Source organism: Platichthys flesus, chromosome 10 (assembly GCF_949316205.1).
Source record: "Platichthys flesus chromosome 10, fPlaFle2.1, whole genome shotgun sequence".
Classification (NCBI taxonomy): domain Eukaryota; kingdom Metazoa; phylum Chordata; class Actinopteri; order Pleuronectiformes; family Pleuronectidae; genus Platichthys; species Platichthys flesus.
This window is the reverse complement of record NC_084954.1, coordinates 5,675,279-5,700,195: the sequence shown is the minus strand read 5'-3', so window position 1 is coordinate 5,700,195 and position 24,917 is coordinate 5,675,279. Positions and strand designations below refer to the sequence as shown.

General features: G+C 43.0%; 1 protein-coding gene across 1 annotated transcript; it reads left to right on the top strand.

Moving 5' to 3' along the window:
• The first annotated feature begins 20,037 nt into the window (after positions 1 to 20,037).
• On the top strand, positions 20,038 to 23,494 carry LOC133961978 (eukaryotic translation initiation factor 5A-1-like). Its single transcript, XM_062397401.1, has 5 exons — positions 20,038 to 20,325; positions 20,603 to 20,782; positions 21,247 to 21,351; positions 21,846 to 21,977; positions 22,628 to 23,494. Exons 1-5 carry the CDS (start codon positions 20,221 to 20,223, stop codon positions 22,685 to 22,687), a joined length of 582 nt encoding a protein of 193 aa, XP_062253385.1. The 5' UTR covers positions 20,038 to 20,220; the 3' UTR covers positions 22,688 to 23,494.
• Positions 23,495 to 24,917: the final 1,423 nt, after the last annotated feature.

The following is a 24,917-nucleotide window of genomic DNA, read 5'->3' as shown; positions in this document are numbered from 1 at the left end:
CAAAAGTGATTTGGAGTCGGAGTGATGTTCCTCAAATGAACGAATCAAGTTAATGTGAGTTGAGAACAAATTTGAGATTCAAAGTTTAAATCCAAATTGTTCCAAGTGTCCTTAAAAGGGCCTAAAAAATAAACGGAAAAATGAATATCTACAATTCCATATAACAAGGCGAAGTTCTTCTGCTGATGAGAGTCATGTGACAAGAAGCAAAGCGCCAGAGAAGCTACTAAATGGACCTTGTAGTGAGATTGAACTGTTCCACTGGTTTGATCACAACTGAGAACTTGTTACACAGAAAATGGATCGTGTGTGAGTTTCATCTGGAGTGAACTCTGACGCAGAACTTACTTGGAGGCTGATCGAGGGCGATGATCAGCGCCTGAAGTTCCTTAAGAGCATGCCTCCTTCGCTCACTCTCTGAGTCACGGTAGGTGAGATATAGAGGCATTGTCTTCTGAATCAGGGCCGTGTGCACGCGACAGTTGGTGTTTTCTGCACAGTGAAGCAGGAGGCAGAGTAAATTCATTAGCTCGGGAGAGAGTAAATATTTTAATCAGCGTTGTGTGATTTGAGCAGAGCAGAGGAGTCTCTGCTCCGGCTGGTGGAGAGTTTACCTTTCGCTGCTGCCTTGCACACAGCCGCCATCAAGTCCCTCAGGTAGGGAGACGAGCTCAGCTGAGGCCTAACCAGCTTCTCCTGAGAAACGAGAACAGAGGAGGAGGAGTAAAAACACAGCGTCTGTCAAATTCACAAGAATCAGCTCAGAAGTGATGACACTGAAAAGCAGTCAACACAAAGCCCTTTTCAGACAGGACCTGAACCGAATGGCCTTGCCCACATGCACAACCCAGCCGAAGGTTCTCTGCACAGACGCATCAACAACTAATCCTCCACATTATTCAGGCGAGATGTGGAGCAGCCGGGTGCAGCAGGCAGAGGCAGGAAGTGACGAATTACCTCTGCTGCATAAATCACATGATCCTGTGCCGACAGTGTCATTGGCTCTCATCACCACAAACGTCTTCGTTGGTGTCTTCTACATGTGTGACGTCGCTTTTTCAGATAGAGAGAGATATTTGTTTGTTTGTTTGTTCAAATGTGTCTAATTTGCTGGAGCTTGATTGAATTTAGGGAGACTGTTGGGCCTCGGAGGAGGTACGTGCTCTACTGAGTGCTTCTGGTTTTATTTACTATTTATATTACCTGATATTGGTGCAAATTCAAAGTATGTAGATGTGCAATGAACCTATTTCTGGTCTTAAACTGGAGCTTATGTTTTCATTTGTTTAGTTAGTTTGTCAGCAGGATTCATCAAAAACCACTGAAGCGATTTCACTGAAAGTTTGTGGACCCAGGGAGGAAACCCTAAAGTTTTGGAGCCAACAGTCTTGGACCAACATTAGCTTCAAGGTCCGAAATATAAGTACATTCCGTTACTTTACAACGAGGTGAAACTCAGCCCCACTCCGTCTGCCCTTCAGGATTTTGACTGCACTCGCAAAAAACTGGTTGATGTGACTTTTCGTACCTTCACACAGTTGAAGACCTTCTTTCCACTGGCCATGTCCTCCAGCAGGAGTCTCTCCATCTGATGTGTCAGCTCCCCGGGAGACCAGCTTCTTTCAGACACGTTTGCCTCAGAGCTGCAGGCGTCCGACTAAAGAGAAGGACGGCGTGGAAACAATAAAAAAAACATTAGAAAGTTCATTCATTAGAAAACAAAGATGCATGTTCAAGACTAATATTTTGATTCTTCCCTTTTAGAAGGTTTATTCTATGAACTTGAAATGAAAAATCAGTCATCAGTTGACTGGATCTCAGCACCTTTGAATTGTTCATGAGCAAGAACTCCTCGAGGATGGACTTCCTTTTGATCGTCTCAGCAGAGCGAGCAGGTTTCTCTGTCATCTCCACAACAGGCTCAGGTTTCACTGTCAATGCAAATAAACAATCACAGTCACAACAGTGTGATGAATGGCAGAGAGTTAATGTGTCAGTATTATCGTCCTGTCTGTCTGGTGTTGGGCAGCGAGCTGCGTCTCACCAGGCTCTGGAGCTCTGCTAGTCTCTGGCTCAGGTGCAGGGTCCTGGGTGACACTCTGTGGGGTTGGTGTCTCCAGCAGCTCCTCTGAACCGTTTCCACTGGTTAATGGATCAGGCAGAGGCGATGTCGGGGAAGAGATCCGCGCCTTGTTGCTGCGCTTCCTGGCTTTCCTGCTTTTTCTGCCTGTCCTGCATTGACTGGTGGGAGACGAATAAAAAAAAGAGTCAGGAAGTCTGTCAGTGTAAATGAGTAACTCTAAATATCAAGCTTTTCACCCAATTTGGAACCTAAATTGTCATCTCATACCTTTCCAGAGTTTTACTGGCTTCAGAGTCTGGTGTCTGAGGAGGAGTGGGAACCTGTGGCCTCATGTCAGAAGCCACAGTTTCAGAGGAGACTTCTATGTCAGCAGGACTGGAGGCCTGGGGCTGGAGTGCAGCAGGGGGCATGAGAGATGGCTCATGGGCCGCTGTCTCCAGCTCAGTCCTGGACTCCCGGAGTGGGAGATTGATAGGTGTGCTGAGCGTGGAGGGGAGGTGAAGCTCCGCTTCACTTGTGGGAGGAGTGGACTGAGCTTCCGGTCTCTCCACCTTGGCTTCAGGCTGAACAAGCCCAGGTGAGGAAGACCTCTCACCAACTGGCTGCACTTCTGGCTCTTCAACTGGAAGAAGGAAAAGTACAGATGAATAGATGTCTTCAGAATTCAATAAGCTAAAGGTAATATTTGTATCACAAACTACACTTAACAGTTCTTCACATATATATGTAATGTAATAATATAAATCTGTTTACAAGCTGTGAGATTTTGTTACTGTGACAACTTCAAGTTCAACAAGCCTCCTAATTAGTGGCGATGTGGGCTTTCCAGTTTATTATCAAGGGGTACTCTGACTTTGACTGGTCATATCTCCTTTAACATGAGAAATAAACAACCACAGTCACAGCAGAGTGATGAATGGCAGAGAGTGAATGTGTCAGTATTATCGTCCTGTCTGTCCGGTGTTGGGCAGCGAGCTGCGACTCACCAGGCTCTGGAGCTCTGCTAGTCTCTGGCTCAGGTGCAGGGTCCTGGGTGACACTCTGTGAGGTTGGTGTCTCCAGCAGCTCTTCTGAACTGTTTCCCGTGGTGAATGGATCAGGCAGAGGCGATGTCGGGGAAGAGATCTGCGCCTTGTTGCTGCGCTTCCTGGCTTTCCTGCTTTTTCTGCCTGTCCTGCATTGACTGGTGGGAGACGAATAAAAAAAAGAGTCAGGAAGTCTGTCAGTGTAAATGAGTAACTCTGAATATCAAACTTTTCACCCAATTTGAAACCTACTACAAATTATTATCACTGACCTAAACAGAAGTGAGACAAAACCCTAATAACTAAACTAATATATTTTTAAGTCAATGGAAACTAGTTAATAAGAGTTATAAATATTCTGCTGACAGGAGAGATAAATATCAGAATGACAGAGATACACTCCTCATGTTTCAGAGAAACCTAACACCATCTGAATCCTTAAAATCAGACAGCGTTGTCATCTCATACCTTTCCAGAGTTTTCCTGGAGTCAGAGTCTGGTGTCTGCGGAGGAGTGGGAACCTGTGGCCTCATGTCAGAAGCCACAGTTTCAGAGGAGACTTCTATGTCAGCAGGACTGGAGGCCTGGGGCTGGAGTGCAGCAGGGGGCATGAGAGATGGCTCATGGGCTGCTGTCTCCAGCTCAGTCCTGGACTCCTGGAGTGGGAGATTGATAGGTGTGCTGAGCGTGGAGGGGAGGTGAAGCTCCGCTTCACTTGTGGGAGGAGTGGACTGAGCTTCCGGTCTCTCCATGGGAGCTTCAGGCTGAACAAGCCCAGGTGAGGAAGACCTCTCACCAACTGGCTGCACTTCTGGCTCTTCAACTGGAAGAAGGAAAAGTACAGATGAATACATGTCTTCATAATTCAATCAGCTAAAGGTAATATTTGTATCACAAACTACACTAAGCAGTTCTTCACATATATAAGTAATGTAATAAAAAAATATAAATCTGTTTACAAGCTGTGAGTTTTGTGACTGTGACAACTTCAAGTTCAACAAGCCTCCTAATTAATGGCGATATGGGCTTTCCAGTTTATTATTAAGGGGTACTCTGACTTTGACTGGTCATATCTCCTTTAACATGAGAAATAAACAACCACAGTCACAACAGAGTGATGAATGGCATAGAGTGAATGTGTCAGTATTATCGTCCTGTCTGTCCGGTGTTGGGCAGCGAGCTGCGTCTCACCAGGCTCTTCAGCTCTGCTAGTCTCTGGCTCAGGTGCAGGGTCCTGGGTGACACTCTGTGAGGTTGGTGTCTCCAGCAGCTCTTCTGAACTGTTTCCCGTGGTGAATGGATCAGGCAGAGACGATGTCGGGGAAGAGATCCGCGCCTTGTTGCTGCGCTTCCTGGCTTTCCTGCTTTTTCTGCCTGTCCTGCATTGACTGGTGGGAGACGAATAAAAAAAAGAGTCAGGAAGTCTGTCAGTGTAAATGAGTAACTCTGAATATCAAGCTTTTCATCCAATTTGGAACCTACTACAAATTATTATCACTGACCTAAACAGAAGTGAGACAAAACCCTAATAACTAAACTAATATATTTTTAAGTCAATGGAAACTAGTTAATAAGAGTTATAAATATTCTGCTGACAGGAGAGATAAATATCAGAATGACAGAGATACACTCCTCATGTTTCAGAGAAACCTAACACCATCTGAATCCTTAAAATCAGACAGCGTTGTCATCTCATACCTTTCCAGAGTTTTCCTGGAGTCAGAGTCTGGTGTCTGAGGAGGAGTGGGACCCTGTGGCCTCATGTCAGAAGCCACAGTTTCAGAGGAGACTTCTATGTCAGCAGGACTGGAGGCCTGGGGCTGGAGTGCAGCAGGGGGCATGAGAGATGGCTCATGGGCTGCTGTCTCCAGCTCAGTCCTGGACTCCTGGAGTGGGAGATTGATAGGTGTGCTGAGCGTGGAGGGGAGGTGAAGCTCCGCTTCACTTGTGGGAGGAGTGGACTGAGCTTCCGGTCTCTCCACCTTGGCTTCAGGCTGAACAAGCCCAGGTGAGGAAGACCTCTCACCAACTGGCTGCACATCTGGCTCTTCAACTGGAAGAAGGAAACGTACAGATGAATACATGTCTTCAGAATTCAATCAGCTAAAGGTAATATTTGTATCACAAACTACACTTAACAGTTCTTCACATATATATGTAATATAAAAATATAAATCTGTTTACAAGCTGTGAGATTTTGTGACTGTGACAACTTCAAGTTCAACAAGCCTCCTAATTAATGGCGATATGGGCTTTCCATGTTTATTATCAAGGGGTACTCTGACTTTGACTGGTCATATCTCCTTTAACATGAGAAATAAACAACCACAGTCACAGCAGAGTGATGAATGGCAGAGAGTGAATGTGTCAGTATTATCGTCCTGTCTGTCCGGTGTTGGGCAGAGAGCTGCGTCTCACCAGGCTCTTCAGCTCTGCTAGTCTCTGGCTCAGGTGCAGGGTCCTGGGTGACACTCTGTGGGGTTGGTGTCTCCAGCAGCTCTTCTGAACTGTTTTCCGTGGTGAATGGATCAGGCAGAGTCGATGTCGGGGAAGAGATCTGCGCCTTGTTGCTGCGCTTCCTGGCTTTCCTGCTTTTTCTGCCTGTCCTGCATTGACTGGTGGGAGACGAATAAAAAAAAGAGTCAGGAAGTCTGTCAGTGTAAATGAGTAACTCTAAATATCAAGCTTTTCACCCAATTTGGAACCTAAATTGTCATCTCATACCTTTCCAGAGTTTTACTGGCTTCAGAGTCTGGTGTCTGAGGAGGAGTGGGAACCTGTGGCCTCATGTCAGAAGCCACAGTTTCAGAGGAGACTTCTATGTCAGCAGGACTGGAGGCCTGGGGCTGGAGTGCAGCAGGGGGCATGAGAGATGGCTCATGGGCCGCTGTCTCCAGCTCAGTCCTGGACTCCCGGAGTGGGAGATTGATAGGTGTGCTGAGCGTGGAGGGGAGGTGAAGCTCCGCTTCACTTGTGGGAGGAGTGGACTGAGCTTCCGGTCTCTCCACGGGGGCTTCAGGCTGAACAAGCCCAGGTGAGGAAGACCTCTCACCAACTGGCTGCACTTCTGGCTCTTCAACTGGAAGAAGGAAAAGTACAGATGAATACATGTCTTCAGAATTCAATCAGCTAAAGGTAATATTTGTATCACAAACTACACTAAACAGTTCTTCACATATATAAGTAATGTAATAAAAAAATATAAATCTGTTTACAAGCTGTGAGTTTTGTGACTGTGACAACTTCAAGTTCAACAAGCCTCCTAATTAATGGCGATATGGGCTTTCCATGTTTATTATTAAGGGGTACTCTGACTTTGACTGGTCATATCTCCTTTAACATGAGAAATAAACAACCACAGTCACAAAAGAGTGATGAATGGCTGAGAGTGAATGTGTCAGTATTATCGTCCTGTCTGTCCGGTGTTGGGCAGCGAGCTGCGTCTCACCAGGCTCTGGAGCTCTGCTAGTCTCTGGCTCAGGTGCAGGGTCCTGGGTGACACTCTCTGAGGTTGGTCCCTCCAGCAGCTCCTCTGAACTGTTTCCCAGAATAAACAAAGAGTCAGGAATGATGTCAGTGTAAATGAGTAACTCTGAATATCAAGCTTTTCACCCAATTTGGAACCTACTACAAATTATTATCACTGACCTAAACAGAAGTGAGACAAAACCCTAATAACTAAACTAATATATTTTTAAGTCAATGGAAACTAGTTAATAAGAGTTATAAATATTCTGCTGACAGGAGAGATAAATATCAGAATGACAGAGATACACTCCTCATGTTTCAGAGAAACCTAACACCATCTGAATCCTTAAAATCAGACAGCGTTGTCATCTCATACCTTTCCAGAGTTTTCCTGGAGTCAGAGTCTGGTGTCTGAGGAGGAGTGGGACCCTGTGGCCTCATGTCAGAAGCCACAGTTTCAGAGGAGACTTCTATGTCAGCAGGACTGGAGGCCTGGGGCTGGAGTGCAGCAGGGGGCATGAGAGATGGCTCATGGGCTGCTGTCTCCAGCTCAGTCCTGGACTCCTGGAGTGGGAGATTGATAGGTGTGCTGAGCGTGGAGGGGAGGTGAAGCTCCGCTTCACTTGTGGGAGGAGTGGACTGAGCTTCCGGTCTCTCCACCTTGGCTTCAGGCTGAACAAGCCCAGGTGAGGAAGACCTCTCACCAACTGGCTGCACTTCTGGCTCTTCAACTGGAAGAAGGAAAAGTACAGATGAATACATGTCTTCATAATTCACTCAGCTAAAGGTAATATTTGTATCACAAACTACACTTAACAGTTCTTCACATATATAAGTAATGTAATAAAAAAATATAAATCTGTTTACAAGCTGTGAGTTTTGTGACTGTGACAACTTCAAGTTCAACAAGCCTCCTAATTAATGGCGATATGGGCTTTCCAGTTCATTATTAAGGGGTACTCTGACTTTGACTGGTCATATCTCCTTTAACATGAGAAATAAACAACCACAGTCACAGCAGAGTGATGAATGGCAGAGAGTGAATGTGTCAGTATTATCGTCCTGTCTGTCCGGTGTTGGGCAGCGAGCTGCGTCTCACCAGGCTCTGGAGCTCTGCTAGTCTCTGGCTCAGGTGCAGGGTCCTGGGTGACACTCTGTGGGGTTGGTGTCTCCAGCAGCTCCTCTGAACTGTTTCCCGTGGTGAATGGATCAGGCAGAGACGATGTCGGGGAAGAGATCCGCGCCTTGTTGCTGCGCTTCCTGGCTTTCCTGCTTTTTCTGCCTGTCCTGCATTGACTGGTGGGGGACGAATAAAAAAAAGAGGCAGGAAGTCTGTCAGTGTAAATGAGTAACTCTGAATATCAAGCTTTTCACCCAATTTGGAACCTAAATTGTCATCTCATACCTTTCCAGAGTTTTACTGGCTTCAGAGTCTGGTGTCTGAGGAGGAGTGGGAACCTGTGGCCTCATGTCAGAAGCCACAGTTTCAGAGGAGACTTCTATGTCAGCAGGACTGGAGGCCTGGGGCTGGAGTGCAGCAGGGGGCATGAGAGATGGCTCATGGGCCGCTGTCTCCAGCTCAGTCCTGGACTCCCGGAGTGGGAGATTGATAGGTGTGCTGAGCGTGGAGGGGAGGTGAAGCTCTGCTTCACTTGTGGGAGGAGTGGACTGAGCTTCCGGTCTCTCCACCTTGGCTTCAGGCTGAACAAGCCCAGGTGAGGAAGACCTCTCACCAAATGGCTGCACTTCTGGCTCTTCAACTGGAAGAAGGAAAAGTACAGATGAATACATGTCTTCAGAATTCAATCAGCTAAAGGTTATATTTGTATCACAAACTACACTTAACAGTTCTTCACATATATAAGTAATGTAATAAAAAAATATAAATCTGTTTACAAGCTGTGAGATTTTGTGACAACTTCAAGTTCAACAAGCCTCCTAATTAATGGCGATGTGGGCTTTCCATGTTTATTATCAAGGGGTACTCTGACTTTGACTGGTCATATCTCCTTTAACATGAGAAATAAACAACCACAGTCACAACAGTGTGATGAATGGCAGAGAGTGAATGTGTCAGTATTATCGTCCTGTCTGTCCGGTGTTGGGCAGCTAGCTGCGACTCACCAGGCTCTGGAGCTCTGCTAGTCTCTGGCTCAGGTGCAGGGTCCTGGGTGACACTCTGTGAGGTTGGTGTCTCCAGCAGCTCCTCTGAACTGTTTCCACTGGTTAATGGATCAGGCAGAGATGATGTTGGGGAAGAGATCTGCGCCTTGTTGCTGCGCTTCCTGGCTTTCCTGCTTTTTCTGCCTGTCCTGCATTGACTGGTGGGACACGAATAAAAAAAGAGTCAGGAAGTCTGTCAGTGTAAATGAGTAACTCTGAATATCAAGCTTTTCACCCAATTTGGAACCTACTACAAATTATTATCACTGACCTAAACAGAAGTGAGACAAAACCCTAATAACTAAACTAATATATTTTTAAGTCAATGGAAACTAGTTAATTAGAGTTATAAATATTCTGCTGACAGGAGAGATAAATATCAGAATGACAGAGATACACTCCTCATGTTTCAGAGAAACCTAACACCATCTGAATCCTTAAAATCAGACAGCGTTGTCATCTCATACCTTTCAAGAGTTTTTCTGGAGTCAGAGTCTGGTATCTGCGGAGGAGTGGGAACCTGTGGCCTCATGTCAGAAGCCACAGTTTCAGAGGAGACTTCTATGTCAGCAGGACTGGAGGCCTGGGGCTGGAGTGCAGCAGGGGGCATGAGAGATGGCTCATGGGCCGCTGTCTCCAGCTCAGTCCTGGACTCCTGGAGTGGGAGATTGATAGGTGTGCTGAGCGTGGAGGGGAGGTGAAGCTCCGCTTCACTTGTGGGAGGAGTGGACTGAGCTTCCGGTCTCTCCACCTTGGCTTCAGGCTGAACAAGCCCAGGTGAGGAAGACCTCTCCCCAACTGGCTGCACTTCTGGCTCTTCAACTGGAAGAAGGAAAAGTACAGATGAATACATGTCTTCATAATTCAATCAGCTAAAGGTAATATTTGTATCACAAACTACACTAAACAGTTCTTCACATATATATGTAATGTAATAAAAAAATATAAATCTGTATACAAGCTGTAAGATTTTGTGACTGTGACAACTTCAAGTTCAACAAGCCTCCTAATTAATGGCGATATGGGCTTTCCAAGTGTATTATTAAGGGGTACTCTGACTTTGACTGGTCATATCTCCTTTAACATGAGAAATAAACAACCACAGTCACAACAGTGTGATGAATGGCAGAGAGTTAATGTGTCAGTATTATCGTCCTGTCTGTCCGGTGTTGGGCAGCGAGCTGCGTCTCACCAGGCTCTTCAGCTCTGCTAGTCTCTGGCTCAGGTGCAGGGTCCTGGGTGACACTCTGTGAGGTTGGTGTGTCCAGCAGCTCTTCTGAACTGTTTCCCATGGTGAATGGATCAGGCAGAGTCGATGTCGGGGAAGAGATCTGCGCCTTGTTGCTGCGCTTCCTGGCTTTCCTGCTTTTTCTGCCTGTCCTGCATTGACTGGAGAGGAGGGGAAGCTCTGCTTCACTTGTGGGAGGAGTGGACTGAGCTTCCGGTCTCTCCATGGGAGCTTCAGACTGAACAAGCCCAGGTGAGGAAGACCTCTCACCAACTGGCTGCACTTCTGGCTCTTCAACTGGAAGAAGGAAAAGTACAGATGAATAGATGTCTTCAGAATTCAATCAGCTAAAGGTAATATTTGTATCACAAACTACACTAAACAGTTCTTCACATATATATGTAATGTAATAAAAAAATATAAATCTGTTTACAAGCTGTGAGATTTTGTGACTGTTACAGCTTCAGGTTTAATAAGCCAGACAGTGACTTTTTTCTTTTACGTCATCATTTTTGTAGAGGTTGCGAGTGTGAAACTGCCGCAGGAAGACCGATAACATAGCAGACTAGAAAGGTTAAACCTAAGTTCAAGGAGCCCTGCTGACATCACACTTTGTAAGTGAACAGAAAGTGAAACTGTTCAGTGTGCAGCATGTTCTGGGGAAAACGTGGCTGCTCCAAAGATGACATGGTCTGGCATTGGATGCAGTGACACAGCAGTAAAATAATATTCAACTTATTCTAGAGGGTCTAATGTTAAATTTGTACAATTGGGTCATATCATGCCAAATCATCGTACTACTGGGCCACACAGTCACAGATCTTAATTCAATTGATTGTGCTGATTTGGTCGCATGGGACCCCTGGAACTGAAATTTGACATGTCACAAATCCTAATTAATAGGAATCTTAATCCTAACTCTAATCAGCTACAAGACTCCTGATCACAAGGCAGCAGGTCATGTAGTGTGAACTGCACAGTGACCTGACAGCTTTAAAGGTCATGTGCTGTGACCTCACCTGAGTCGATGGCCTTGGCCCCTCCACAGCAGCCCTTCACCCATGTGACTTGAGACGTGTTCCCGTCCATTTGAGGCTGCAGAAACAGAAGCGGTTTAGAACACTTGTCACATTGCCAGCAAGAAAAACTACAGACGACAATAGTAGAAAATCTGAAAGGAAAAGTCAAAAGGTTCAGACTGAAATCTACAGGTAAAGATTTCCACTCTTCCATGTTCTCAAAATGTCCAGCAGAGGGAGAACTAAGCTTCTTTCCAAAGCACTGTCTGAATTCTTTAATGCCCAATGTTAATCAAGGACAAATCCCAGCCACATTACTGCATCCATACCATAAGTTGTATTTTGTAAACATGAACACAAGACGAACTTTCACAGCATGAAGAACAAACTCACTAATTTATCTAAATTACAAAGCTGGTGATGTTCGACCCAGACGAGTTTTCAAAACAGCCTCCAGACTCAGCACAGACCATCAGGCACAAAAAATGAGCCACACAACTGTGCTCAGTTTCTACTTAGAGGTCACTGCTGATTCCACAAAATCTACTATATTCAACTTCTTTTGTTTTGATACATTTTTACAATATTAAACTCAATAGACAAATCATTATGTATGTTGAATTGATTTACTCTGAGTTGAGGGCGTGCAATCGTGGGCGTGAGGAGGAAGCATGAAGAGATTTAGTGACATTTCAAATCTCTCTGATCAAATTATCATTAATCAAAATTTCAGCTAAAGTAATTTAATAGTTTGAATTCTGTAGCCAATTCTCCCGATTTTAACCGGAGGTCACGTCTGACAACGGCTTAAGTTTCCATGGAACACGACCAGTTACCACATGGTCATTGTTTTTTGTGATTCCAATGTAGAAATATGAGCAAATCGACTATAAGGGACAGAAAGTTATGGCAGCTTCACGTCTCCTGTATGCAGTGCATTTGTACAATCCGCACAGAAACAGAATCAGAATGGAAGCTAAGAAAAAGGTAGAATGGTAAGATCCGCGTCGAAGCATCGGACAGCTCGTCTCACCTTGCAGAACTTTAGCATCTTGCTGGGGTCGTAGATGTTCCAGGTCTCCTCCCCCTGTGCGAGCTCATCTTTCTGCTCCTTTGGATCTGTGGAGACACACCCACACAAAAAACACAAAGGGAAATTCAGGTTTAAGATTAGTTCACAGGAAATACACTGGAGTCAAACGGCTGTGAAAGTGGCAGACAGTGACATTTCTGACTATTTCTGTGGCATGCTGTGTTACTAGAAGAAATATTATATGTCAGCTAGCAGATGGGAGGGAGTGAGGGGGCTTCCTGTCTGCTGTTGGCCACAATAGCATCTCTGCAGGCTATAGGGACCTGAGGTCTACAGCCTGGCTTCCTGAGTCACTATAGCTGTGCTGATGTGATTCTAAGCCTTGCAGAGGATTTAGACTGCAGGCCTGACCTGGCTCTCTCTTGGTGTCCTTGGAGAACAGTTGCTGCATCACGTTTCTCTGCTCCTCCTGCTCTTCCATCTCTGCCTCCTCGTGGATCTGCTCGATGGTCTTTGGACCCTGGTCGGCTCTACGAGGCACCCAGTTTTGCTGAAGAAAAAAAAAAGGTACAGAACCACAATGACTTCAAACCCTAATCAGACAGATTCTGTAGTGTTAAAAAGATTTCTTTGCTCTTTACTTTTGACAGATCAGATCATTTAGGAGCATGTGTGGGTTTCATCACACAGTGCTCGATACATTTTAGCATTAACAGAGGAATCAGTCAATCACAGAGGAATAGAAATGGGGACACACTGATGAAGTGTTAAAGTTCACGTCTTCCTCAGGTTTTTTCCATTTTTCCCTGCTCTATGTATCTACCTTTATCAATCCAACAGCAGTGCAGATATTCATTAAACAGAATATCCAGTATCATGTTCCTGGTCCTCAGACAGATCGGTGAAATAAATCTCCGTGGTAAAATCCATCTTACTTTGAAGTACTGGAATGTTGGACTCTCTACAATTGTGCAAATCTAAGAGAAACCGTGAGCCCCACTCACCAGTCTCAGGTCTATAGTGTCCTGCAGCATGAACCGTATCCGAGATGGCGTCTGACTCGCTTTGGCGATTGATTCCATACAGTTAAAATAGTGATCCATCCGAGGCTGGTGAGACACAGAGGGGGGGAGACGGTTCATTTGAGACATGAAGGTCATGTTCAGCATGATTCCATTCAATCTACCAGACAGCAGGTTGCAGATATTATTATTCTACAGAGTTGACTTAATATTCAATTTTGGAAAGGGAAACCAGCCGCATATTATCCTGTTGATTATATTCGAAGCTTTCAATCTGTAACTTTTCTAAGACCGTAATAAAATAAAATTAAGATTCATGTAAAATTTACTACCACCAGCTCACCTTGGCCTCATCCAAGTCCAGGTCCTTGCCGATGGTGGTGAGCAGCCTGCAAAGACACTCTAAAGACACTTCCTCATAGTTCTGCAGCAGCTTGGCCACGCAGTCATGCATGATGGTCTCATTAAGCATCTTGACCTTAAAGAGCTTGCCGATGAACTCGATGTTGCCGATAGAGCGCCGCCGAGTAACGTCCAGGGCTTCCTTTAGCTCTACCTGAAGTCGGTCACGCTCCGTCTAATGCGACCAAGGAAACAAGCTCTTGAACATAGTTGAAACAGAAACTAGAAGAAGTTTCGGTAAAGATCCGGCGTCACACTTACCGATGAAGCAGATCCCAGCTCCTTCAGCTTCCTCTCAAACGCCACATCATCCACCTTATCTTTGTCAAACTCCCTCTGACAGCGGCTTAGCAGCAGCTGGCGGAAGTTCACTGTGTTGTTGGGATGGCCAGTTGTGGGCACTTTGAGCTGCAGATGAACAGTAAGTGGAATGAATTCAGTAGAGAACACAAGCATTCAAATAAAATATTAATGAGCTAAACCGGAAAAATTTTGAATTTTCTGCAGGTCAACAAATTAACATTTTGGATTATTTAGATTTTAATGACTAATATATGTAGGGTTATGTTTTCAAATGATGGCAGACAGAAAATGTAATAGTTTCTCTAGAACCCTTGTTAATAGAGTCGTTTAATAAATTGTGTTTTAAAGGATTATTTGTGACTGATTTTCAAACTCCTTAATGATTGTGTGTGTCGTCTGGTGTAGACTCTAGAGGCATCAAAACAATAAAACCTCATCAACTCTGAATTGTGTTGCTTTTCACAGCATTATTCTGCATCAAGGCAGAGCTGAATATAAACCAATTTGCTGCATAAACATTTAGCAAGTTGTTGACTGCATATTGACACACTGTGTGCACACCCCTTTGCATCTGATGAATGCGGCAGTTTATGAAAAAGCTATATTTATGTACTTCTCCAAATCCAATTCAAACAATTACATAACAAACACAAGACTCTCTCGTTCCACAGCTGACCCTCTTCTCTGGTCAACTAAGCGACCTGCTTACCGTGGCGAGACAGCTGCACATGTTCCCGTAGGTCACCGAGAAGCTTGGCTCGTCGATGGCTTTCTCATATACCAGGTCCACGACTCCTTTGAGCCGCTCCTCCGTGTCGATGGTCAAGTCCCACACCTGCTCCATCAGCTGGATGAACTTCTCAGGTGTCACCTTGTTCAGGATACTGCGCACCTTCCTGAAGAGGTCCTGAGGGGAATAGCTCACAAAGGTATTTAAACTCTGAGTTCATCAATCACAAGCACAAATCTCTCACTCCCCAGGAAAAGCTACTACTGTTGTAAAGCTACTAGTAGAAATTAAATATTGACAATGATATGATCCTATATTTACAGATTTAAACATAATTTTTAGTGGAATTTCGAATACTTTGAAAAAATCTTCAATCACGTGGATTTCAGTTTGTGTATATTTGGTCGTACCTGTGTTATATTGGACTCTGGTTCCGCTGGGAGGCTTACCCTTTTCATGCCTGGTTTCCAGGCATTCCCTGATTTCTTTAGGTGAACACTGTCGTGCACAAATAGGGTCGTGGAGATCTTCCTGGTCGGTGGTTCCTGCGCCCCAAGGTTTATAAGCTTTAAACAGGAAGAAAGGGAAAAACAGTATTATTACCATGACTCAATATATTTTAAATTGGCCAAAATAACGAATTTTCAATTCCAGTATTTAAGTTTGTTTGAGTTTCATAATTAAGGCAACATAAATATCATTTAGGTGACCCTCTCTTACTCTGCCATACTGAAAGTTACGAGCAGCTGGTCTAAGGGGTAAGAAGTCAGCTTGGCTCTCACTAAGTTAAAATTCCATTCTTTGAACCCAGCAAAGCTCTCGCCTTGTATTTGACAAAAAGATGCTGTATAAGTCTGATCGATCTTCTTGCCTGTCCCCTGTCAAGATAATGACATAACTACAGAAACTCAAATCCTACAGTGGTGTCAGATCACCGACCTCTAACAGTATTTTCTAAATAGGAAAACATCCTCTCCTTCAAAGCAGTGTGTTATCAAGAGTTGACTGAAACAGAAGCTAGAAAGTGGAGGTGAATGTTTGTTTGTTTAGTTACTTACTGGAGCAACTCGTCCTCCCACCATCTGTCTGCCAAAATCTACAAAGGCAGGAGTGAAGTCATGTCCACTGGATATCACCCGAGGATCCACGACTCGAGATCGCAACTTGTTTTGGTTCATCTGCAACACACACACACACAGACACACAAATACGCACAATGAACTGAAAATCAGGAGGAGCAATGAACCCCCCAATAGTAGTGATCAAAAACTACTAGTGGACCCTTAGAGGTGACCCTTGCTGAATGAAAGTCACATAGCACATTACCAGCTCTTGATTTGTGTATTTTTACTCTACTGGCAATAATGTGATTTTAATCAAAACAGCATTCACTGGGCTATATGCTTATAGTTACACACTGCTAAGAACTTGATGCATCAAATCCATTAACCATGGACACAAACTATAAATTGAAAGACACCCATTTTGACGCGGACAGCTGATTAGTTCCTCCACAAAGGAGGTTATGTTTAATTGTTACAGTTTCACTTTCAAAGGAACTTGATGTTTAGAGCGGTAATTTCTATAAACAGGTGAAATCCACTGTGGATGCAGATTTTGTGAATTATTTTTATGGAGGTGTCATCATTCAGTTATATCAGGGAATGGGTATTTTGACTGTCTTTAATGTGAGCCGTCTGCAGATCATATTTAAGTACATGCTACTGATCCCAAAATGCAATTTAGAGATAACGTGGAAAAACGGTACCCCTACCCCTGAATGAGAGCAAACATTAACCGTAAACAGGACAGTGTGTTTCTTTCACCTGTGACTTTGCAGCCTGCGGGGGAGGGAAAGGCATGGATGCCCTGTTCATCGTGATTGGCTAATTAGTGGTGTAGACAGCTGTAAGAGTCTGTGAGCTAGGCCGTATGGAGACCGGTTCGTCTGGATGGTGGGCCTAGCAGTCTGTATCTGAGTCCTCTGGACAAACTGTAGGTTAGATGGGAGATAAACACTGAAGACATTAAGTACGATCCCAGAGACCGCCGATTCATTTCTGCATGCTGCCAGGTACCAGCAAGCCGAAATGATTATGATGGTGCAAGAAGAGAAGCAGGAGGGAATTTACAGTTGGGTAAATTACCTGAATATGGGTCGGTCGAGGGCCCGTAGCAAACTGGTTAGGTTTGAGGACACGTCCAGCAAGGAGAGAGCAGGAGTGATGGCAAAGTCTGGAAAAGGACTTTAATGAAAAGATCCTCGGTCAAGAGCAAAACTCTGCCTTTAAAATTAAAAAGAGAGGAGTGATGGCAAAATAAACGTCACAGAACAACAAAGGAAAATGTTATTATATGACAAAGATCATAACTCAGGAGCAAAAATCTGCCTTTAAACTCATAAAAAAACTGTGACAAGTGACAAAAACAACAGGTTTAAAACAAGACTTCCTGCATGAGTGAATACACAGTAATTGGAAAGAACCAATCAATATTAGGTGTAACAAGACATCAAGGGAATCTATGACCACTGACACTGTGACATTAGAGAAACTGAGATCAAGGAAGGTAACACGGCTCAACTTTGAATCGGTCTATTTGAATTCTATTTGAATTGTTACGTTGTTACTTTTGGAAAAAACATTTCTTTGTATCACCTCCATTCCACTGCACAACATGGATAAAAAAGGACCTGTAATCATTTCCAGTTATACCATGCTTTATGTTTGAAATAAATGTATTTAACATTTTTATATTCTAAGTTTTTTTCAAATATATTGTTTTAATTTCCACAAATCATTAGTTTCCGATTTCTTTTCTTGCTTTATAATTAATAATTTCTACAAAACTTTTACACATGGGTTCATTTTTTACACAATACGACCCATGCAGTGTGTCTTCACTACGCAACACCTATCATTGATCTCACACAGCTGCTTTTGCACCTCTGGTGCAAGTGAGAAAGAGAAATATGTACAATGCTAACTCGCTGTTAGCTAGCTAGCTTCTTTTCTGGCAAGCTGACCATAGGTAGATCGACATAATAAAGCTTGAAACATAACCGTATATATTTAATAGAGTGTTAGTATGGCTGGTTGCAATCATTTCAGACTTACGGTTGATAAATATGATGAAAATGAGGAGACAACTCTTGGTATTGATGGGCTTGAAATCTCTGATTCTCAGGTACTAGAAGTTCTTCTACAGGATCAAGCTGGAGTAGTATGTGTTTCTTGGAATCCAGCTCGCCTAGGTGCAGAAGGCTCCTTTTGGAACATAGGAGACTCATCTTCTTTGTCACCACAAGTTCCTCTGATCACATAGAAAACTCATATTCTGTGTCATCACAGGGGTTACTATGTTATCAATTTTCTATACTTGATGACATAAAAGGTGAGTCTGTCATCAATCATAGAAGAGTCATACTCTATGAGCCTTCCCAGAGAGCACTGCAAAAATATACCATCCAAAACTTAATCTGCTACAGGTCAACAGATTTGACTGCAATTCAGACGATTTAGTCTCGACTGCTGAGGCTGAAGATGTCGCTCGCTCCTCCTCTTTTTTTTAAACTTAATTTATAATTAATAGTGATCAGAGGACCCTTGAAGTGTTTTTGTGTCCACTGGTAGAGATCATCAGCATCTCCTTCAGTTGTGACAAAACTGGATAATTAAAGACGTCATCCATTGTTTTCACTGCTGTCAAATCACACAAGAACAACTGCAAAGGTGGAGCAGCAAACTATGTGGAAAGGGGATTAAGCACCTTGCCCAAGGACACTTGGGCATGCAAACGGGGAAGACTTGGATTGTACTGGTAACCTGCTGGTCAGAGGACGATTGCTCTAGCCCAAGATATTTGTTTTTTGACAGTCTTAGTGTTTTGTCAGGGGATAATTTGTGAAAGTTGATGAAATGACCGACATCTATGAGTGTGTACAACTTAATGGATTTGATTCTGACTAGGGTTGCAAAGGGGCGGACAATTTCTGGTAAATTTCCAGAAACTTTCCGGAAACTTTCCATGGGAATTTAAACTCGTGATTAACTGTATGTCACAAACAGCATGACAAGGAGAGAGACAGGTGAACAGAGCAGTACCGTGCTTTGATTGAACTTTATTTAATGGTCTGTATGAAATATTGAAGGGAATCCATAGACCGACTTCATTTCAACATGGGGCTGCATTATAACTGTATTTGTTTGAGATCACTGAAAAGTCACTATTACCTATAAGAGATTACAAGTCCTGAGCTATGACACTAAACATAATTGTCCTACATTTCTAATAAATCTCTGTAAACAGTTGTTTGAGACATGACAAGACTTTTACTGTGAAAATCACATGCCAAACTGCCCTGAGCCTGCCAGTTCCTGGATCAGCCTTCACCTGTGAGTCGCCAAGAAAAAGGAGTTAAAGTGCAGTAAATGCATTATACTTGTGTTTAATAAAAAAGAAAATGTTGTATCAACTCGCAACAGTGGCTCTGGATTTCACAACACTTGAGACGTGACATACCTGGAGCCATCCAACTACACAACATACCTTTCACACCATCCGACAGACCTGTCGCCGTAACGTCTGGGAGGCAAGTATGTGAATGAGCTAATATCCATTATGTACGTTTTCAATATGCGAAATAAAGGTAGGTTTAACAACAAATTCTACGTATAGACCATATTCTCGGGTCCTTAAGTGATCAGCAACTGAATCATTGAATAGTTAAGTACGGAGGAGTATGAGATCATTTGCAGCAAGTCTATCAAAGGCTCCCAACAACAGCGAAAGAAATACAGCTTTTGTAAATTACACTCTGACGTTAAGTAAGAGACTGCCACTAGATATCGGAGAAGCTAGTTCAGTGAATGTCTTTAAAAGAAAATCGAAGGCTTCTGCCTTTAACTAGAGGTTGCATTGGTCCACAAGTGCGCTTTAATCATGTCCTTTCTTTTCTGTATTTTTCTTCATGAATTTTCTTTTTCTCTTTTTTATTTCCTTGTCTTTTAAATACAATTTTATGTGTTTTTTTTTAATCAGTTCTATACTTATTTTGAATTACATTTTAACATTTTTCATCTATTCATCTATAATGTATGTAAAGCTACATTTCCTGTATGAAAGGTGCAGTACAAATAAAGTTTGTCTTCTTCTTCTTCTTCTTCTTCTTCTTCTTCTTCTTCTTCTTCTTCTTCTTCTTCTTCTTCTTCTTCTTATTATTATTAATGTTCATATGTTTAAATCAACACAAATGGTTGTTTCAAGCATGTTGGCATTGGATTTAGCATATAGCATTAGATTTTTGTGTAAGAGGTGTTTGGATGATTCAGGTTTAAAATGTCTGTCCCATTGCATCACATAATGGTGTCAGACAGGGATGTTAGCAAGGAAGTGGTTGAATGCTAACCTTAGCTATTGTCTAATGGTAGCTAATGAGACATCACGATGTGTTATTTAACCTTGAAATATTTCGTCCCATATTGCTCCATGTTATAACTATCCCATGTCTTTTCAGTTTCTAAAAGGTTAGGGACCATCCCATGGTTCATAGTGGCTGATCTGTTTAGTTCAGTTGTTTTTTCCTGTTTGGCTGAATTACTACGTGTTTATCCTGTTTACTGCAGATAGCCACAGATATGAGCTGTAAACAAGAGCACCAAGTACACCTAGGATTCATACCTTAACCCCTGACTTGACTTTTTACCTAATTACTTTAGGTTTTTCTGGTTTGGCTGAGTTAATACATGTTTATCCTGTTTGCTGTGCTGCAGACCTCTCCGCTCCTCCTGCGGTACATAAGCTCCACGCATGCAAGACTCTCACATTATTTCAGGGTGAGCAGCACAAAGGTAAGAGCAACTCTGACTTCCTCTTTTTTCTTTGTGTACTTGGCAAACAACTTATCGGTACATTACTGCCACTGTCTGCAATGTAGTGTCAGTCAGAATGGATATGTACCTAAATTGTCTTATACAGTCCTTTTTTTTAGAAACCTGAATATTGCCCTCTATCCTGCATCACCTCTGTAGTATTTCTCTTATACCAAATGTGAAACTCTTTCTTTGGAGTGAGTTTTTAAGTTGTGTTCTGCTTCTTATTTTTGTCATGTATTTTGCCTGTTCATAGCACAGCTTGTTGAAGACCATGGCGGATGAGGAATTACACTTTGGAGACTCAGGGGCTTCTACTACATACCCCGTGCAGTGTTCTTCTCTGGAGATGGATGGATTTGTCATGATTAAAGATCGTCCCTGCAAGATCGTTGAGATGAATACCTCCAAATCTGGCAAGCATGGGCACGCCAAGGTAAAAGCATCCTGTGCATCATTTTTGGAATGCCGAGCTCAAATTGGTAGTTCACCCAGAAATGTACTTATTATCTACTCAGCACTATGCCAGTGGAGGGGTGGGTGAAGTCCAAAAAACAATGAAAGAGTCTCAGGGGTAAACAGTGTTGCAGCAGAATCCAATACAATTGAAGATACTAGTGGCCAAACACATGTAATAAAACAACAGAAAGCAGCATTGTAATGGATTGTGCTGCAACTCTGCTTACGCTGAAACTCCCAAAGTGATTTGTGGACTCAGACACTTCTCCCACCCCTCCGTCGGTATATTGGTGAGTAGATAATGAGTGCATTTTGATTACTGGGTGAACTAGCACTTAAAGGCTTTTAAGTGAATTAGTTAGATTTTTCCCAGTTTAACCAGTGACCCCTGATGCTTGTTTTGCCCAGAGCTGAATCTTGTAAGTTGTTTTGTTTTCCCAGGTTCACCTTGTTGGACTTGACCTCTTTACTGGGGAGACACATGAAGATATCTTCCCATCTACACATAACTTGGATGTCCCAAATGTATGCAGGAGGGATTTACAGGTAAGAGGTCGAGCGTGACCTAGGGGATAGAGCGGGTGTTCTGCAACAAGAAGGTTGCCGGTTCGAATCCCACTCTTTCCCATTCGCATGCCTAAGTGTCCTTGGCAAGATACTGAACCCCTAAAATGGCCCCTCATAAATGCTGAGTGTTCTAACAATGTAAGTCGCTTTGGACAAAAGCGTCAGCTTAATGACATGTAATGTAAAGGTCCTTGTCTGAGCTCTTGTTGTGATTGAGGGGGCCTCGGGGGGGATCTTGATGTTATGTCCAGCCTATTCGGCCCATTTGGTTTCTGACATACAGTCGCTCCATCAAATTTCAGGAAGCAGCTAAACAATGTTTAGTATTAAAGGTCCCCAGAGGTCAGGTGACGGAGCTACTTTACTGGTACTGGTTAGTCATGAGTGGTCTCTACTGTTATTTACTTATTAAGCAAAGATGTAAATGTTTCAAACATTTATCATTGCTTCCCGTTTTCTAATGGCGCATTCAGGTTTTCGGTGTCAAAGATGGTTACTTGACGATCAAGGATGATAATTTCGATAGCAGAGAGGGTCCTAAAGTGCCGGAGGGTGAGCTGGGTGAAGAAATAACAGCGAGAGCAAAGTGGGAAACTCCATTCATGGTAGGTTTCTGAGATCAGAAAAATATCTTAATCTACGCCTGTCTGAATCTGATGAAAAAATGTACACACAAGCGGTAAAACTTTGAATCAGTCCCAATCCCCATCCTAACTTGTCCACGTGAAAGACCATTTCAAGTGACCTTTCACATACACTGCATGCCAGTGTAAACAGGAAGCAGATTCTCCTCTGCAGTTGCTTACTTAACTAAAAGAAAAACAACTTTGAACGTGAAATGAAAATTGTGAAAAGGAAGAAATAAGATTGAGAACACACAATGAACGTCAGAAATTTTAAAGACAGCACAGCAGGTAGTCAAGTCTTGACTGGGAACCAATCAAGAAGTAAATGTTGGTGACTGATTCATTGTTTCTGAACATCTCGGTTTTTTGTCTGTCTTACTGCAACACAGCCCAGAGTTTAAACAAGGTGTAAAGTAAAATAAGACCTTTTTAAATAATGCTGTACAGATGGAAACAAAATATCAAGCTCATTTTATTCCACACCACCTGTTAAACACCCAAAGGCACCTTACTATACGTTATAATTAATGGACAAAATTATACCAGACAAACGATTTAAGTTGACTTTGGATTTTAAGTCGGATTTACCACTACTCTAAAACTAATATTTGTCTTGCTTTCCTTTTCAGGTCACTGTGTTAGAGGCTATGGGGGAAAAGCAGGTCATCTCCCTTAGGAGCTCCTGGTAAAGTACAAAGCTGGAGACCTCACAGTCTTGTCCTCCGTTATGGCTTTCAAGCCTCAACAAAGCTGTTGGCGTTCATCCCTCCACGGGTTTATCTGGTACAACTCACAACTGTGTGCTTTTACTGTGTAGGCTTACAATTTCAATAGGGTCTCACCTGACCTTTGAAGTCAGTGCTCGGGCCCTAATAAAACAAAATCAGGACAAATAAATATGTAATATGTGGAAACGGTGAAATGTATGTGTGTAGAGTGTTTATACTGATGGTTGATTTGGAAGTAAACAGTCAAATTACAAATCAGATAATTCTCCCCGCAAAAATGGTGTTCCTAATTTGATGTAGTTCTTATCACACTGATGTGTGTTCAAGTTTATTTCATTTTATGAGATAAATTACCTAAATGCAAAATACATAGAAATTAAGGCCAGAAATGATGTTGGTAGCAGCAGTGGGCGACTGGAGACATTATCTCCTCTTTCATTTGGGGATTTCATGTTTGACTCACATGTGCAGGCTGTGGTCGGGATCTGCTCAGTGTCAGAATGTGATTAGGAACAGAAGTTCAGGGGCGTTTCTGCCTTTCGTAGCAGTTATTCTAACATATGTTTTTTATTTGAGAAAGCAGCTCATAGGGTGTCCTTTTTATTTTAGCTGACAACCTTCTGCACACTTGCACTCCCTGGGATGACTGGCATGTCTTCTAAAAAGGAAGAACTTCCCTGAAGGAAATCACTGAATCACAGGCAAACAGTGACAAATGCTGTTTGTTATTGTAGAGTTTGAGGGAATAAAAGATTGTTGTCTCTGGTTCTTCCCTTCCATTTCCTTTAATTGTTTGTATGTTCAGTGGCTGCCCCTCACAAACTCACAGCACATTGTGGTTTATAGAACCCAGTGAGTAATTATATCAGTGGCAGATCTAGGATATTTCTTAATCAGGGACCTTGTTTACTGTTAGCTCTGTGGCTTTGAGCAAACACACATCATTAAAAAACTGTTCCTAGTCAAACATTTTGAACTTCAGAAAAAGCATAGAAGATAACAATGTATCAACAAATTATCATATTTATTGTAAGTGTTGTAAGCAAGCCGACATGACAGGGGAACATTTGGGGCAAATCTGATTTCACCAGGGGCCAATTATGGTAAACAATGTAAATCATAACAGATAGACACTTAAGTATTCAGAACTATATAAATCTAATGTGGATTCTTGAGATTATAGAGGTATTTTGAACAACACAAAATGGAGTCATATACAACAAGGTTAAATACACACATGGACTATAATACATGAATTCTGAATGCCTGTGGAGCCTCTGTTCTCCTGACTGGCCCCGATGATCTGGATGTGTGGTTGAACGTCCAGCCTCTGACAGCGTTTGTGTTGATAAGGTTGTGTTCAACATCTGGAGGTTGACTCCAGCAGGAGGTGGAGGGGAGCTGACAGGAGGTGGGCCGGGGGTGGGTCGTTATTCAAACCAGATGAGGACAACTTCTTACAGAGGAGGAAATACAAGAAATAGCTTTCCATTCAATATTGACTCAAACAGTGATTTTATGTTTTGTCTTTTTCAGACACTTGACCTGCCAAAAACTGATTGAATCGCATCTTAAAAATGGCCACAGAGACACAAAATGACCACATAAAGACACAAAGAAAAGCTCGAAGGCCACAAAGAGACACAAACCGACATAAACAATGCCATCTGTCGAGTCTCTTTTCGTTCCGTCTGTCATATGAACGATTACGAGTTAGTTGTTTCTCTTACAGCTCAGCTCCAGCTCTGGTTGTTGGTGTGTGACATATGCAGGTCTTAATGTTGCACGTTACAAACATCAGGGGGTTATGCAGAAGATACAAGCTGAGATAAAACCACGGGACATGATGAATGGAACGGTTTAATATTGACAGGTTTACAGGAAGATGAGATGTTGTAAATCAGAAAGCAGCGTCTGGACTCCTTCCCCGCGTTCGTCTTACGACTCGTGCTGGTGTGTTGTGGCAGAGGAGGCTTCTGGGAGGCTTCTGGGAGCGGTGGAGGAATGTTGACGCAACGCTATCGCAGTAATAAACAGATGCCTGTCTGCTCTCCTCCTGCTCTCTATCGATAGCTGGACCCACCGGACACCTGAGAACTCGGCGTGTTACGTAATAGGAAGCCACGAGAAGCAAACAACACTTGTCAAGTGTCTCGGAACCCGACACAGCAAGAGTTTATGAATGATGATG

Excerpts from the sequence above, each read along its gene's own strand:
- LOC133961978 (XM_062397401.1), top strand. The coding sequence starts at position 20,221 with ATGTTTATCCTGTTTGCTGTGCTGCAGACCTCTCCGCTCCTCCTGCGG. Across the intron at positions 20,783-21,246 it reads GCAAGCATGGGCACGCCAAG|GTTCACCTTGTTGGACTTGA; the intron begins GTAAAAGCATCC and ends TTGTTTTCCCAG. Across the intron at positions 21,978-22,627 it reads AGTGGGAAACTCCATTCATG|GTCACTGTGTTAGAGGCTAT; the intron begins GTAGGTTTCTGA and ends TTTCCTTTTCAG.